The sequence below is a fragment of the Manacus vitellinus genome, unplaced genomic scaffold (assembly GCF_001715985.3).
Source record: "Manacus vitellinus isolate BGI_N305 unplaced genomic scaffold, ASM171598v3 scaffold_0_pilon, whole genome shotgun sequence".
In the NCBI taxonomy this organism is placed as follows: Eukaryota; Metazoa; Chordata; class Aves; order Passeriformes; family Pipridae; genus Manacus; species Manacus vitellinus.
Window position 1 is genome coordinate 30358345 of NW_021938789.1, and position 17875 is coordinate 30376219.

The 17875-nt window shown below is 34.3% G+C and overlaps 1 protein-coding gene across 2 annotated transcripts in view; it reads right to left on the minus strand.

The window, feature by feature from the left end:
- Nucleotides 1–540: 540 nt before the first annotated feature.
- WDR17 (WD repeat domain 17) overlaps nucleotides 541–17875 on the minus strand; it is a 45585-nt gene continuing 28250 nt past the window's right edge. The window contains exons 17-30 of one of the 2 annotated variants that reach the window (XM_018070702.3): nucleotides 17306–17461; nucleotides 16959–17023; nucleotides 16444–16576; nucleotides 15080–15171; nucleotides 13859–13958; nucleotides 12613–12752; nucleotides 10362–10382; nucleotides 9355–9466; nucleotides 8483–8624; nucleotides 8292–8394; nucleotides 7334–7435; nucleotides 4984–5079; nucleotides 4620–4803; nucleotides 541–2951 (exon numbers count right to left, since the gene is read on the minus strand). In XM_018070702.3, the coding sequence (XP_017926191.2) occupies nucleotides 2832–2951; nucleotides 4620–4803; nucleotides 4984–5079; nucleotides 7334–7435; nucleotides 8292–8394; nucleotides 8483–8624; nucleotides 9355–9466; nucleotides 10362–10382; nucleotides 12613–12752; nucleotides 13859–13958; nucleotides 15080–15171; nucleotides 16444–16576; nucleotides 16959–17023; nucleotides 17306–17461 (1566 nt within the window). In that variant the 3' untranslated portion in view covers nucleotides 541–2831. The remainder of the gene's footprint in view (nucleotides 2952–4619; nucleotides 4804–4983; nucleotides 5080–7333; nucleotides 7436–8291; nucleotides 8395–8482; nucleotides 8625–9354; nucleotides 9467–10361; nucleotides 10383–12612; nucleotides 12753–13858; nucleotides 13959–15079; nucleotides 15172–16443; nucleotides 16577–16958; nucleotides 17024–17305; nucleotides 17462–17875) is intronic. The other variant, XM_018070710.3, reaches the window with a different exon arrangement.

Consider the following 17875-nt stretch of genomic DNA (forward strand, 5'->3'; position numbering starts at 1 on the left):
CTCAGCACTGCTGTTGTGAATCTGCTCCCTGCTCCATGTCTTTTGTAATTTTTATCTGGAGCAAAGATGATCCTGGATTTCATTTCCTTCCTACATAAACATGTAACTTCAAGTTTTTAAGAAAACCTAATGCCTATTCTGAAAAAGATTTCTGGACTCTCTGTTTTCTGCGTTAAGAATGGAGTTTCTTTCATTAGTGTAATCTTAATTTGTAATTCTGGATTGAAATTATTTTACCCAATGAAGAAGTCCAACAACATGGATTTAAAGTGTCACATCTCATATCTCAGACTGCAGCTGCCAGTGAAGCTGTCCGTGAAGCTTATAAACATGTCAGTAATGTTGGACAGATTCTTTCAATATAACAATGGATTTGGTTTGGGGGAATAAAGTGATGTTAAATTTAACTGAGATTTAATAGCCATTGGAAAGCACTAGCTGTATAGCTTGATACATTTCTTCATTCAAATGGAAATAAGACTTTCACAGAAGAGTCAAACAATAATTTGAAGACAAAGTATTCTTTAATATTAAGGGAGAAATATCTGTATTTGACTTGCTGTGCCAGACAATGAAGTCACATATTAACAAACAATCTGAAATTATTATGAAAATGATGAATTCATAGTTTGACAGTTGCAACCACAGCTGTAGCAGTAGACACAATTACAACCTTTTCTGCATATTCCCCTCACTCAACACATGGGGTACAAACAACTACAAGGAAAATGCAACCTCATGTTATTCACAATGACTGTTTCCTGATTCACCCCAAATATAAAAAACGCCCTCTGACTTAATTTTTATATTTTAGCAATGAAAGAATTCCTAACCCTCACATTCTAAAGAGAGAGTAGATTTGCCCAGGATTCCATGTTAAGGCACAATTTATGTGCAAGACATTGATGTAGTTATACTACACATTGTAAGTTATTTAAACTTTGAAATATTGGTAAAAGTCCTTATGATACAGCAAAAGATTTTAAATATAGTAGAATGGCAGTTGAGTCAATCCTTCAGATTCCAATCACCAGTCATGGGGCTGCATGTTCTTACCATTGCTCTGCACCTGTGCATTTATATATCAGGTTATACAGTTTATGTGCTAAAAGACAGCTAGTCTTTCCTTTGACAGAAGCAGATATCAGATACTGACTGATGGAAAATTATTTCAAAAACTACAAATTTTGACTTCTGAAACCCAATTCTTCTTTGCCAAGCTCCATGGAGTTAAAAAAAGGAAAATCATTTTCCAAAGAATACCTGCAGATAGTAAAACATTCTGTTCCAGCATCCAAAAATGGGGGTTTTTAGGCTACAAAACAGCTAAGCCTTGCCTCTCCCCCTCCAATTTATTCTTACACCAGAAACCCTGTAATAATATTCTAGAGCATTGCCAGAGTGAAATTTTACTTTTTTAAAGAGGGAGAAAAACAATCTTGTATTTTTTCATTTCTAGTCTCCATCCCACCTTTCCAGCATGGTGGCATTGTTATTTCTAGTTAAATGAGGGCATGGCTTACCTCTCTATTGAGGATTGTCTACAGGGTCTGATAAATAGAGACCTGCTATTATTACCAGTTTTACAACAGTTTCTATTGAAATAATTCTGCCAATTTTTAATTGCAACTTCTTTACATTTCATGTAATTATCAGGATTTTAAATAAATTTTAAAATTTATTTTAAAGCAGCAGCAAAAAATGTAACATCAGATAAAGTAGATTTCTGCTTAAGTGCCAGCAATTAAACTAATAAAGAATATTGTAACCAAGGCATCTTTTCTACAGGTAATTCTGATTATAAGAATTATTAATAATAAATAAGTATAATATTTTCCTTATAATTAAATTCCATACTATACACAGCTTTAAAGTTTAAATATTCTTAGTATTCTATTGCCATAACTAGTTTTTTCCATTTGAGCACAGATTTAGTAAATAAAAATTTATATGCACAGGTATTTACTTCTGGTTTGTCATACTATATGCATGTTTATAACTAATACAAAATGTAAAAAGAAAACAAGTATTTTAAATATATATATCACAGTTAAATAATTGCAATAAATTCGCTGTTTGTTCCTTACAAACCCTTTGTTAAAAAAAGAAAACAGTTTTATAAATCCATTTTAGCCTCCAGTGAAAATATAAGGGGGACAGTTGCCGAAAATGATCCTATTAGAAAATAGAATTTTGTAATGTAGATATTCAAAACTCTCTAAACAGAACTTAAGTAAACTGCTATTTGTACTGCTAATAAGCACAATAACAAATGGATGAAAAAAATAATCTACTCTTTAAATTTTACTTTTACTATAGAACCCTGTGTGTAAAAATTAGTTAAAATTAAAAAGGGGGACACAATGTGTGAAAGAGCCACAGTATTCCAGTCCTTCTAAAAACAGGTTGCAGTAGGTATCAAGAAAGTTATTCTATTATTATGTATTTGGAAGTGTGTTTATGGATTTCACAGTTTGTTATCAATATTTTGATAATGTGCAGATAGTTGCTTACTCCCTTTACAAGGCATCTATTCACACAGAGTTGACTAAAATATGTCTGTATTGTCTGACATTGTTCTTACTGGAAAAAAAAAAGACATGGCTGTATATGAAGTTAGGACTTTTTCTTTGGATTATCAAATAACTTTTTTCTTTGGATTTTCAACAAACATTTGTATAGAAATTCTTTTCTTGCTTTCACTTTACAATTTTCAAAGTTCAAGTACTTGCCCTTCCAACTACCACTTTCTGTCCTTTGATCAAGGTTAAATCAGTATTAACCCCCAGAGTGTTATTTTAAGCACTATAAAGTACAGAGGAAACACCTCATCAAAATGGGTTAAGTCGTATTCCTGTTCCTAGTGGTGAAAAAGGATTGACTTTGGCCCACATCAAAGCATCATTCAGTGAAATAGCAGATTTTCCATCTTCAAGGAAGAACACTGGACCCTGTACAGCAAAAATGTTTGGAGAGGGAAAGAAAAAGAAAGCACACAGGTATTGTGTAAATGCCACCACAGTAGAAAGCACATTTTATCTGAGAAGAACACAAAAGTCTTCTTTACAGCTAACCTTCATGCAAAAAATTGTACCCCACCAACTTACAACTTTGATAACAGTTACACATTATAAATTGAGTGAACTTGCTATGTTCCCAAACCTGCTATGCAACACTTAATAATATTTAAATTTTTAGTTTGATTTTTAATAATATATTTTACTATTATTACATATATGCTTGTCAATTATTCCAGAGTTTAGTTTAGCCTGATTTAGAAATGGAGGTAACAAGCTTTCTTCCTTCGGAATACTGTCCATGCTTCTTGGTGTCTGTCATAATCTGTGCTGATCTGTGCTTTTTCCTATTTACAAAAAACCCCAATATAATGCATCCATGAATTGTTTGAAAACATGGAGTCTACAGAATCATTTCAAATGCTCACTACGAAAAGGAAAAAATACTCATTTATCTGATGGAAGAAGAGCTATTTGGCAATTTATTAATTTGATGAAATCTGGTCTCAAAGCTGCAATTCAGTTTAAGTGCTTTCAGAAAGGGTTGAGCTCTCCAAACTTGCTACTTAGAACTTGTAAACCCAATGCAATTAGGCTGCTATACACCTTAGTATTAACCAAGTGATTTGTGAGCTGATCTGCATGCCTAAAGCAATGACTCCTAATGTACACTAATCTGGAAATAAGGATATTGTAGATGACAAGATGGTGACACCATATTTGCTATGCTTGTTGAATGGATTATAACAATGGCAGCTTTACGTGGCTGTTAGCAAATGTTGAGAGCACAGCCATAGCCAGAGACCACTGATGTAATGTGAAAGTGTTGACAGCAAGTTTTTTTTTGATTGATGGGGTGCAACTGTAAATTTTGTTTACCTCAAAAATCGCACTAGCATTTTGCAATGTCCAATTTCTGACACAAAACTATCCTTCTTAGTCCTGGAACCACCCTGTTAGTCTTTGGGCTGGCATCTTGCACTGGACAGAGGAGACAGTATCATCTAAGAGAGTAAATTCACACTGTGGCACTACCTGAACACGGGACTAGCATTTTCAGGATCTGCCAATTTTCTCTTTATTGAAATAACAACATATACCAAAGAGGTGTTATAAGGACTAATGTGCTTCAATCATAAAGCTCCATATGAGTGATGAATAAATATCTTTGAATATTTAGTCTGCTAATTAGTCACGAATTGCAAGTTTTATAGTATGTATTTCCATAGTGATAAATACCAACACCAGAAAAATGTTAGTATGTGTTTGAAGACAAATAATATCCTGGCTTTTATTCAAGCTGTGGTGAGGTAGTAGGCAATAATTTACATGCACTTCAGGCAGAACATCTGGCAAAGGAATTTCACATGGAAATTAAAATGTTTCGGATTTGGGAAATGACAATTATTTGATTGGACAATTCTTTATGCAGCCTTTCTTATATAGCAGATGTCAGCATTTGTCATTTTTAACTCTGCTACTGTGAGAACAGGGTAAACATTTTTCCTCCTAAATGATGGATGTGACCTTAGATTTATGGCAGCCTCACAACTAGTCAATGCTATCACCAAGAAATAACACTTCAGCTCTCTGAAGCCGTACCTGTATCTTCAGCCCTGTCAAACAAGAGATATGAACATCTGAATGACTAGGAAGATTTGATCCAGTGACACAGTCTGGCCCAACCATTCCTTTCAGAGGCTCCTCCTGAATTCGTGATACAAGCAGTGAATACACCGCTCTCTGTGATTCAGATGGTGGGGTGCATGGCAGTTCATCGTCAGACCTAAGAACAAAAGATATTTGGTTTTCAACTATACTTCTTAATTTGTTTTAGAAATTAAGAGCCACAAAGCACTTTTTTTCCCCCCAGTCATATTCATATTTTACAAAGGAAACAAATTTACAATTAAACAGTTAAATACTACCAGTGTCACTCATGGTAATTTTATATTTTTCCACCTACTTGTTTAATTGTGTGCAAGCTCTCCATGCATCTAATTCCTCAGAAAGCTGTTCAATTTTCAAAGGTACAGATACTTCTCGTCTTTTTAAAAGCTGACTAAAAAGAAATAAAAGTAATCAAAGTCCAAATTAGTTCTAACAATGAGTATTTTCTTAGAAGCAAAACAAGATAGACATTAGTAATAAAAAATTATTTCTGATTGGATATGGAAATAACTTGATGGAAATAAATTGATCCTTCACAATAATAGTTATATTAAACCTTATAAATATTAATAATAGATACAAAAGTATACTTTTTCATTGAAATCTTATTTTAATTATTCCTATTTACACCTTACTTAATTAGCTCTATTTTTTTTTTAATTTGAGGTTGTTCTGTATCTTAAGGCTATATGTGTTCTTATTTCTTAATAATGTCAACTTCACTAAAATTAAGGACCTATTTTACCTATATATAGTAGATATGGTAAAAATACAGTTAGAGAAACATGGTTCAACACATGCTTTGGGACAGCCTGGTTTTACTTGTGGAAAACAGTTTCAAAACCCTTGCAGTGGATGCAGTTTTTATTTATCAAAATATAAAATAAGGGACAGTTACTACCTCACCTAATTCAGCCACCTTTCATTTGTGTTGGGATGCCCTAAAAACTCCAGCTTGTATGTAAGCATGTAAGTGTCTGATTTAAAATGTGCTGGAATCTAAAAATCCATGAATCCTGAAGATATTGGGCAATCCAAGAATAAAACTTAGAGTTGTATTGTTCTGTGGTTCTTTATATCCCAGGAAAATTGAAAGCTTGACAGCCAAAAGTATCAAAAAGTGAGTCTCAAAGACTCTGTATTACTAGTCTGTTAATATAGATATCAGAATAGCCCTTCTATAAAAGCTTGTATTTCATTCTGTTATTTCTGGAGGGTCAGGAAAAAACAAAACAAAACAAAAACAACAACAACAAAAAAATGCTTTTTTTCCTTTTTCCCAATCCTCTCACCAAGTTTCAGACATGAGGATGGCTAAGAGGAAAGACATATTAAGTTGTTTAATTATCCTCGGTAGGCAATTCTGATAAAATATCAGGAAGCACAGGAAAGGTCACAATTCTAGTGAGGTGTGAAAGGACTGAACAACATATACACAACATTTATTCTTGATGAAGAGATAAAGGAGCTGAAATTATTAACAAAGCTGCAGGGGTCCGTTAGAGCAGTTAATGCAGGAGTAACCGCTCGAATAATGTCAGCACAGCTTTCACTATGAAATCAGTGGCACCTTGGATCTGGCCTTGCTACTCAATAAGTTAGGTGACAAAACCAAGAGGAATTGACAGCCCCAACAGTGAAGGAGAAATGGAAATATGTCAGCTGGAATATCATTACTGAACCAGACAGGAAGACTAAACAATTGTGGTTATACTCTGAGAAAGGAATACTGAAGTATTCCATCTAAGTCTACTTTATTTACCATATAAGATAAAGATGATTCATCTTAATATTTCTGTTTTCTAGTCCAAGTTAGTTGGTTCAAGTTCAAGTGGGGTCAGATGAAGTCAGGTGTACCAAGTGAAATAAAGCAGGTCAGGTTGAGTAGGGTCAAGTGAGTTGTGCCAAGCCAAATTGGGCTGGGTCAGACCAAGTCTGGTCAAGTCAAGTGGACAAAGCTGGGTCACATGTAGTGGTTGAGGTCAGGTCAGGTCAGGACAACTGGGTCAGGCTGAGCTGATTCAAGTCAGTCAAGTCTAGTCAGGTGGGCCCAGTCCAGTCAGATATAGTCGGGTGACCAGTTGGGGTTGAGCTGCACCAAGCAGGCAGGACCAGGCCAGGTCAGATCAAGTGGGCAAGGTCAAGTGTATTAATGTCTGGAGATATTAGCTCACTGAGTAACAGAAGGCCAAATTGGGTTTCTTGTTGAAAATCAAGTGAGTGCCCAGTCATGAACTCTAAATTCAAAGCTTGTCCTTGTTGCTACAGAGCAAGTCTTGGCAAATGGTCTACAGGTAGATACAACTTAGAAGTGTTACTGTCCATGTATAGTCAGTCATGCATGGAAGTGATGCTGAATACTCATCTACTTCTAAAAATTGGTTTTTTACAGAACTCAGTTTGACTCATATCCTGGTTTCACAACTCATTGTGTTACCTCAGAAACTTTTATGTGTATAATGCATAAAGAAAGTAAAGAAGGTTCTATATGCAAGCATGGCTATACCGTTACAACTTTATAACAGAACTGGGAACGCGGTTGGTTTTGGTTTTCTTTTTTTTTTGGAGGGGAGGTGGGAGCAAAGTATGGTATATGTCATCATAAGGTCTGAGATTTCTCAGTGTTAGTGAAAACATAGTATTACCTTGTATACTCATACAGTGCAGGTACAATGCTATTGTACTGTCTTCTGATAGCAAGTAAAGCACCAATGTAACCACACAAAATCAGCAACTCATTCCGAAATCTATAAATGGACAAGTATTAATCATGAAAAACAACAAGCATTTGTAAAACATTAAACAAATTCATATTACAATATTAAAACCTAATTTATCCATCCACCTTTTGTGGAGAATATATGTTTGCTGATTATGCTTGTTTTCTGTGTCATGGAGTTGTTAAAACAGACGCTGTGTGTTTTATACTCATCTCCATTGTTAAATTTTAAATGGCACATACAACACAGTTTTTAAGCACAATCATGTAAAGTTACAAAAACAACACTCAGAGCTTTTAATGTGCTAGAACTCTAAATGGAAATAAAATTGCCCCAAATATTAGTGCGGACTTCAGTTTCACCAAATGTCCCCAGCTTTTTTCTCCTTTTAGTTCTTCACACGTATACTTGTGTAGGTATCTAGGCCTAGTTTCAACCATCTATCATAAAGATGAACCACAGCTTCCAACTATTATAGAGTTAATACTGAGAGTGGCAGCTCAAATTTTCTTAACACTTTGACATAAAAGCCCACATTGTGTGTGGTACCACTGCTCTTTTTCCTCAGGAAACTGAAACCAGAGCAGATCAAAGTGAAGGTCTTCACATAAGACCATTGATTCACCCCTTGTAAATATGCCACAGAAAAAGAAGCAGTAAAATATCCTTTTTATTTTCTTGCTAAACCTTCAAAATTTAGGAAAATTCCACATTCTATTCTCCAGATTGAGAACCAGCCAGCTTGCTGAAAATTTTTTGTATCCCTCTTTTGGTAAGCAAATAATGATAGTAACAGTGTTCACCTACATATATATATGTTTATAAGTTCCAAAAGTTTCCTTTAATGAAAGTTCCACTTTCTAAGTAATGAAAATATACTCACTCACTACACTGATGCAACATTAATTGTTCAGTGCGTATGTAACTTAGAAGATCAAGATATGGAAAGACTGAATCCAAAGTCCAATCTGAGCCAATAAGTTGTTCTGTTGAAAAATAACAATAAAAATATCTCAAGAGGCAAGTTAGACAAATGACTTACACTTTAAAAGGTTTCTTCATCCAAGTACCTACCTTTCACATACTGAATGCCAACAGGGAGAGCCCTGTCAGGTTCTGTGCTTAACAGATAGTACTTTATCGTTTCAAATATATCTCCGTCTGCCTGAATTGTCTCTGCCAACCGCATACATTCTTCTGCATCAGGAAGATTGCACTGGAAAAAAACATTTTGCCAGAAAGTGACAGAAATGTTCAAACAATTCTTTAAGATGCAGAGAAACACTGATGTTTGAACATAACAATAAAAAAAAAATTCTCTCTGAAGGACTCTGAAGGACATTGTTTGAAAGATGTACCTGCATATGATGCACATTAAGAAAGCCATCTAGACCAGAGAACAATATAGGGAGAGAAGGTTCTGTAACTTTAATTTAAGCAGTACCAGTTTCCATTGCTAATGTTTTTGTGAACTTTTTACTACTGCTTAATAAATGTGCAGTCTGAGCTGAACCTTAAGGGAGTTAGCAGAGAAGACCCTTCTGCTGCTGAAGAGGAAAGGAGGGATTTAAGGACATTAGAGGGATGAGATGTAAAACAACTCAGACTAGTAAAGAAAGCTGATCTGCCACAACATGATTAGGCTGCATATCTAGTAAGTTTTAAATCATACTGACAGGTAATTCTGAAGATCATAAGCTACTTCAGAAAGTAACCTGTGTAATGGAAAGTGTACACAAAGAGCAGAATTAAAGAACTAAATTTCTTGCACAATACTGAAAATAAAGTCAATGAAGACTAAAAGAGCAAAGAAGGGCATGCAATGTATAAGACTGTTGGGGACAAATTCATCCTATAGATTTATTTGGCCTTAAGTTTTTTGAAATTAGTAAACAAATCAATACATAACCTCTTATTAGCATTCAGGTAATTTTTTTACGTTGTACCTTTTCATGTAGGTCATTTATTTCTGCTATGCATCCAGGATAAAAAGCACATAGTTTTACTAACTGCAGTTTGTTATCAGGAATCATCATAAGAAGATCAGCTGCTAAATCCCTGCATAAACAAAAGATGACAAGTTACTCTTGATGGTTTGTAATAGGAGGAAACTGTTTTCTCTTTAACATTCTTTTTATAAAGAAGAGTTTACTGAAAACAATACTATTTCCAGAGAAGTGCAGAAGCAATCTCAGTCTCTAAGACTATTTTGGTGCAATAAATGAGGCTTAATCTATTTATCTTTTTGGGGAAGTCATCAGTGAATTTTCTGTTGCTTTACTGGTTGAATTAAACAGCTGTGCAATCCTAAAGCATCAGAAACACCTCAAAGTGAGGTGGAAGAATACATGAGCAGGGATGGGAAGGGAGAGTAGGAACTATCCAATTTGAGAGAAAGAAAGATGATAATGTAGTTCTCTGTCATGAAACCACCCTCAAACTTCCAGGCTTCTAAAGCTCCATGACATCAGCATAAAGCATCTCTCAGTCATCCAGAATGGCATGCTTCTATGACATTAAAATAGAGAGATTATACATGAAAAGAATGTGATATCTATTTTCATTCTCCTCAAAGAAAAACTGTGTTTTAGCAAACTGACATTTCTGAAATTTTCCTAACTTTTTACCATTTGTTATCCTATCCTGAACACAATAAGCAGCTGGAGGGAACACATGTAATATTAGGAAATTATTCTTAAACAATTCATTTCTCCTGTGACCCACAAGACTGACTTGCCCCTGTGTAAGGCAAAAAATCCTAGAAAGTTCCTCTGGACTTTCAGAATGGGGTCCTTGGCTTAAAAATGTTCAAGTAAGCTACTGTCCAATATTTGTAACTGCTTTCTATCCCGCTTTCAAGTACTCATCACAATTAAAAATTAGAACACTTATTTTTATCCTTAATAAAGTCACATGCTTTTCAAATCTTTCTTTCTATAAACAAGCAAAATACCTGTATCCAAGTGATGGAAAGCTAAAAGGAAGACATTGAAACAGTAATGAACAAACCTTTGTATTACTTTACAGAAGAAATATCTAAGAGAAAATAATTAAAACACAACAGAAAATCTAGGAGTCAGGGCAACTGACTAACAACACAAAAAATGCCTTTTGACTACCTAAAGAAATTAATGTCAAAAGGTCTTTGGAATATCTGTTATACTATTACTGTGCAATAGCCACTTTTCCAAGTTACAGAAGTGCTCTTTCAGAATATAGGATATTTCACAGCTTCTTAAACTATTTTTAAAATCAGTTACTCACATGTGCTAATCTTCAAAAGCAATTTAAACATTTTTTTAACGTGATTAGAAGTCATTTTGCAAAATCTGAATCCAACATTTATTTAAAAAAAAATAATTCAGAGAAGTCCTCATGGAACATTACCTGGAATGATTTTTAAGAATTATACTGAAAACACTGTCAAGTATAAAGATAAAAATTAGGTGGCTGAGTTTGCATATGCAGAATTCATTATCTCAAGTAAAATATGATTAGCCTTTTGAATAGTAGAAGGTTGCTTCTAACACTATTTAGGTGTTAATTTCCCAAGGCTGTAGGTTTGGAGAAGGACATGAATGCTTAATTTTGAGTTTATTTGTTTAAATTTTATATTTTAGAGCACTTCTAAAAAGAACCAACCAAATCCCAAGAAACATTCCACCAATAAACTGTGTCTCTACAATGAAATGTTTCCAACTGATGGAAATTCCTTAGCATAACAACCAATAAAATCAAAAAGGGAACCCTTCGTCAGAGACCCGGAACTCCAGCTTCCCCACACATGACCTTATAAATGCAGTGAACCAAGACGTATTATGCTGTGTCAGTATCTCTTTATTACAAAATATGAAGAGATTCATGAATCCCTGATCTTTTCCTACACAATAGAAAAAATATGCTGTAATGGCTGAAAATCAGACTCCAGGATTGCAGAGTGTAGCTGCAGTAGGTGTTCAGTATAGCCCACTGTGAAATCCAGATGTATACTTGGGCAGTATGCAGTATACCATTTCAAAATTTTATCACACGTGCCAATGCAGACTTCAGTACACATATGCCATAAGTTTGCAGAAGCTTTATGTACCTAAACATAAATGTCATACTACTATAAGTATTTGTTACAGCTCTGAGTTCAGAACAAGCTTTTGTAATGGAACTGGGAAAAATATACACTGTTTTTCTTAACTCCACATCCAGTGCTTCCTATTGGAGGCTACATAAAAATCACCCTTCACAGTGAAGGCAGGGAGATCAAAGAAGGAGTTTCAGAGACTTTAACAGCTGGATCTGGAGTTGCCAAAACAACCCTGTTAAAACTGGTGCATTGCAGACCTGCTAAATCATTGCAAAGTGAAAGTAGCAAGCCATCAATTTCTTATTTTATCTTTTTCTACAATGCTTCATTGTCTAAGGCAGGCTAAATGCTTTAGAGAGAGGAGTTCCACTGTTTCTCTCAGGCTGCCTCTAGATATTTTAGCACTAACTGTAGCAGAAAAACTGATCCTTAATTGCAGCATCTGTTTAAGTACATCTTTTCTATGACATATTAATTATGAAACACCTTTATAGCTGCCAAATATACCTTGGGACAGTTTTCTGCTTTTCACTGGTAGGTAAAAAACAAGAAGCTGTACTCTTCAAAGTAAAACCAGAGAAGGTTTCCCCTATATGCAACAGAGAAATTACTCCTGCAGAATTAAACAGTAATCCTGTTTCATCCTTAAATCTTTTCAGCTGTTTTGTGTTCCTAATACCAATATAAAATAATTCCTCAGACTATTAGCTTCTTTATTTTTCAAACAAGTACTTAAAAATCACTTCACAGATCCTACTTGAGCTTCTGTCCCTTTTGACTTTTTAATTCAGTTCCAGCCTTACTTTGTCTGAAGCAGTTATTTTTACTCAGGACAGATCAGGACTGGATGTGCTACCTATTGCCCAAGTAGCTGGTGGTTTTTCAATGGTTTTCACACTCTGTTTGACAGTGACTCTTCTCTCATTTACAATGCATACGTAACGTGTTTTGAGATTAATGCAGAACATTTGCATGCCCTGTACTTCAAAGGTCTAATAGCAGCAATTCTTATTCTACCTACTCATGGTGGTTTGGTCTCCATAAAAGTTCCAGAATGATACACCTTGATTGTTTTGTCAGGGAAAAAAAATTAATAAAAAATTTCTTTGGATTAAGAAATTCTTACCATGTTGCTACTGCCATACACTTTCTTGCTAGTAATTCTAGGGCATAATGTGTTGCTTGTGCTGCACTTTCTCCTAAGACAGTACCCACACTGACTGCCAGCTCCAGTTCATTTCCACGAATCAGGTTTGCCATCGCAAGCTTGCTCAATGAAAAAATTAAATCATAAGCATTTTTAGTATTCACCATGTTGAGTATATGACAATAATTTATGAGAATGCTTTTTACAGAAGGACAAAATATGCAATACTTAACGTAAATTATATATAATTTGGGTCTCTTGCATGAGTAAATAACTGTGCACCACATGTTAATCGGTTTTAAAATAAACAAATAGGTTTCCTTTAGCAGAATCTTTCTTTATTTAATCAAAGAGATTACATAGATATGATAACTAAAAAGCATGATAGGAATTTCATCTAATCTTAAGTAATGACACTAACTTTCAGAGTATATACTTCCCCTTTCTTTCAGTGAAGGGAGACTCAAAAAACCAAGAAACCAGGAAGGATTCTCCTGATCTTACACTCTGGCCAACCAGAGTTGCTGGTAGGCATAGCACAATGTCAAACAGTAAGAGACTACACAACAACTTGGAATATGCTTATTTTGAAATACAAGCATTAATTGATTCTCGATTTCTCTCTGAACAGATGATTGAGATGGAATTATACTTATTTGGGGGGGATAGAGGAGGAAAACACATTAAGTTCAGAAAGAATGGGAAAAAGAAACTATCTGTATAAAAATACAAACAAAATGAAAAATCCAGTAAAATGTTTCCTATATGTCAGTTTTATATTTGTACTGAGAGGTGGGGTTTTGTCCTATTTACTTTTTCATTTAGACTGTAAATTCTTGAAGGCAGAGATTGCATCTTCTGTAGAACAATAACTTCCATTTCTAAACAGCTATTTTGAATCACCATAAACAGTAAACAGTAACACTTAAGTGTATATATGTAAGGTACTTAAGTATCTTATATTTTCTAATATAACAAGATACTGTATATACAATTCAATGATAATATATTACTTTCTGTGCATGAGAGAAACCTTGAATTTAATAGAATCAAGGAAGTTTTGCTAGTAACTTTAATACTGTAAGGATCTAACTCTGCATAAATATATACAAATCAAATATCAAGTATAAGTAGAATTTTAGAATGTGATACATAAATTTTAAAACATGTGTGGAGAAAGGAAGACAATGTCAGATTTTTCATAATTAAAGACAAAAAAAAATACCTCTATATTTTCGACAGCCAGATGACAACAGGCTGCAAGCACTGCATGGCCATCCTGAAAATACCAATCTGCCAGTTCTTTACTGACCTTGTGCAGGAGCCTGCAAGAACAAAACATGAATTCTGCAAGGTTGCTTTCAGGCTGGAGTCCTTTGGCTCTTAATTTATGTAAAATTCACCACATTTCCTTCTGTACCCTAAAAATTGCTATATTTGACTTACGACTAGCTTGAAAAATGCAATCTGTTTGAGCTTCATCCACTGCTTAGGTTGGTGTGTACTCATGGGGGTCATTTCCCAAAATCTACATAAGTACAGAAATGTCTCTTCAGACTGACACACAAAAAAATCAAATATTTGGATATCCAATTTATACCAAGTATTTCTCTAATTGCTCAGAAACTGCACATGTAAATGAAGCAGCTAAACAGCCTCTAAATTGCTTGTTACTACACCCATAACTGGATAATATAATTCCGGTTTTTGACCACTGTTCTAAACAAGGAGAGGTGCATGCTTTGGGTGTTTTTAAGGGCATGGACAATGAAAATCACAGAATCATAGGATGGTTTGGGTTGGAAGGGACCTTAAAGATCAATTAGTTCAATGTCCATGCCATGGGCAGGGACACCTTCCCTTAGACCAGGTTACTCAGAGCTCTATCTAACCTGGCATTAAACACTTTCAGGAGTAGGGCTTCCACAACTTCTCTAGGCAACCTGTTCCAGAACCTCACCACTCTCACAGTAAAGAATTTTTTCCTAATATCAAATCTAAAACTACTGTCTCAGTTTGATTTTTAGTGTACATTGTTAGAATCTTTACTGATAACAAACAGCAAAGCTTCAGGAGCAGATGATGCATAATAACAGGGGATTATAAATACTTGTTAATGCTAAATCTTACCCTGCTTACCAGAAGTTCTAAGTTAATATGCTATATATTTAAGGGCATAGGAATGCATCTTAAATATCAAGCAAGTGAAAAGGACATTTATAAAACATACAAATGAAAAATCCATTTTGTGCCAGGAGGAGTCACAAGAGGGAAATTAGTGTAGCATCAGATAGTTAGGAACTCTATTAAATATGTACTAGAAGACACAACATTTTGTTTAATTCTAAATTGCTGATGCCAAATTAAACCACTAAGCTTTATCTCCCTTAATGACTTTACATTCTGTACTAAAATGAGGTTTTAGATATAAACTAGAACAACTTACTCATTATAATCATCTGTATTGTTTCCACCAGAGTTTGAAGATCCACTTGCTGTGGAGAGTGGTAACATCTGTATATTTCCTTCACAAGCTGCCTGGTAGTGAATAAAAAACATTAATTAATGCACAATTGAAACTGAAGATGAAATATGATTTTTTAACAACAACAAAAATAACCTATGATCTATAAAAATAATTCCGAAGCCTAGTTATAACAAAGAAAATGTTTAAATGTTTAAACTAATGAACTTTTTCATAGCTACATCTTAGCCTAATTTTATCCAGCCATACAAGAAATTCTACAGAAGCAATAGACTTCTTCCTTCCTATGCATTTGAGCAAGATTTTTTCAGCATTTGAATATGCTTAAAACAGACAGTGAAGACTACAACCTTGATTTTTACACCACAAGGAGCAAGTGGCTGTGAATAAAGGATGAAGTCTATAGATACTTCTCAGCAGGTATAACAGCAAATTGGAAATGTTTGGCACACAGTGGCAGAAAGTGGCATGAGCCTAGCTCTTTTCTGTCTAGTAATAATTTATTTCTAACATTAAATACAAAGAGATCAGTGTGGGTTAAATGAAATCAGTGGACAAAGTGGTGTTTGGTCAAGGGTTGGGCTCAGTGATGTCAAAGGTCTTTTCCACACTAATTGGTTCTGTGACTCTGTGAATTCTTTCATATTCTTTAAGGTGTAGCTGGGATAACACGATTAAACCTCAGAGCTGAGTGACAAGGGAAAATAAGTCCCGTATTTTGTTGCTTAATATTATCCAATTAAATCTTTGAGACAAGATCATTCTATGAATTGTAAAATTTCTCTGTAATCTCTCTCTTACAAGAAAAATTAAGATCTTTCTAAAGCTTTAATTTGCTTTAGGGTTCCAACATTTTAACTTGTTAAATCTAGGCATGTATTGAAGTTCTATTCTGTACATTATTCAGCTATTGAGCTAAAACATTCAGGCAATTTCTCAGTAGAAATGCAAGAGAAATCAAATTCTACACGTCTTTGATGTTAAGGCCAATACTGACTGTTGAAAATCAGGTTCTATTTCAATCAAAATTGAACACATCAGTTTTCACTATGGTTATGTGATTGCAGTTTAGAACAATCAGACTTTCAATACATAAACATGACATACCTTCTTTTGATTTTTGCATAAAAACTGGTCAGTACAATATGAAAGTAAAAACTGAGGTATCATTATTCACTATTTTGCAAAAGTGAACAGAGCAAGTCTTTTAAATATGCTTGTCATATTCAAAGTGAACAGAGCAAGTCTTTTAAATATGCTTGTCATATTCAGAGTTATAAGTTAATAGCTAAATACATCTCCCCCACTGGTATAAGTAGTAATACCTGTGCAACAAGAAGCGCTTCTTTAAGCTGACCTCTTGAAGTAAAGAAAGAAACTAGTTTCTTTACATCTCCAGTAGCTATACAGTATGGGATGACATCATCATTTTCTTCCTGAATTAACTGATCAGCTCTCCTAATTAAACAAATGAATAAATAAATAAACAAGAAAGATCTACACATATGATTAATCACCAAACTTATCTCTATGGTATAGGTGTTAGATGAAGCCATAAAAAGATCACTGAAACCCATTCGCCTTTCCAGGCTTACAAACTGTGGATATTGCACTAAAGAGTTCACAGCTGAAGTTCCAACTTATGTTCAACCCTTTGATTCAAGTACACAAAATTGTTCAAATCCTCCACAGTTCTATCCCAAAGCTTACTGAACAAAAAGTAACATAACCAGAAAGCTGTAACAAAAGACAACTACAATTGATATTAGTATCCATCCTTCCTAACTTGTCTGTGTCCTTTTATGGATTGAAGCTACAACTCACCATAATATGAACTTACCTTTGCATTAACTTCCTCCAATATTTCATTGATACACCAGGTGCAACTGAGAGAGCTTTGTCCCACTAGAAGAAAGCAGCAATACATTTACCCTGATCATTTTATTTTGAGAAATAGCCATATTTTAATCTAGCTTAATTTTTCTTCCATTAAAAATAAATTTGACAAGAGGTTAAATAAGGAATGAGTTATGCTTTAGACTGCATATGTTAAAAATAAGCTAATTGGAACACGATTATTTTTTTGGGGACTTGTGACCATTTATTGACTCTCCATCTTTGCTAGGACAACTGGTTTTCAGAAACTTTCATATTTTGTTATTCTTCAATAATGTTCTGATGTTTTACCTCTCCAAGTTCTACCATTAGTTCACAATATCGCTGAATTTGTCCTAATCTTAAATGTATTTCTGCAGCTTCTTTGAGCCTTTCCTCTTTGCTTGGTGCACCAATACCGCCTCCAAACTTAGACATCTTTACTGTTGTCAGCTCTTGTGCCCTGGACTGAGGGGGAAAAAAAAAAGGATAAAAAAGTTTTCTGTGAAGAAAACAAGTTTTCTTAAGAATACACTGCTGTCAAATATTACAGTGGAATACAAAGGTTATAATTTCAGAAAAAAAATCTTTTGAGAAAAGGCTAATTGGAACCGATTTCAGTGAGATTACAGTGAACTTTATGTTGTTAAAGCAACTGTGTTAGTGTTTTGTGCTTATATACACATATTTTCTATTATCTTCCTTTAATATCTCTATATAATTTTTTATCCTCAACCATTTTCTCATGTTATAGTAATTCATCCAGATGTCCCTCATAAAAATCTTGATATTTTGAAACGTAAAAAAAAAAATTGTGAACATAAACCATAGAGAGCTGGAAATTGAACATATTACCATTATAATGATGTCACATAAAGAAAT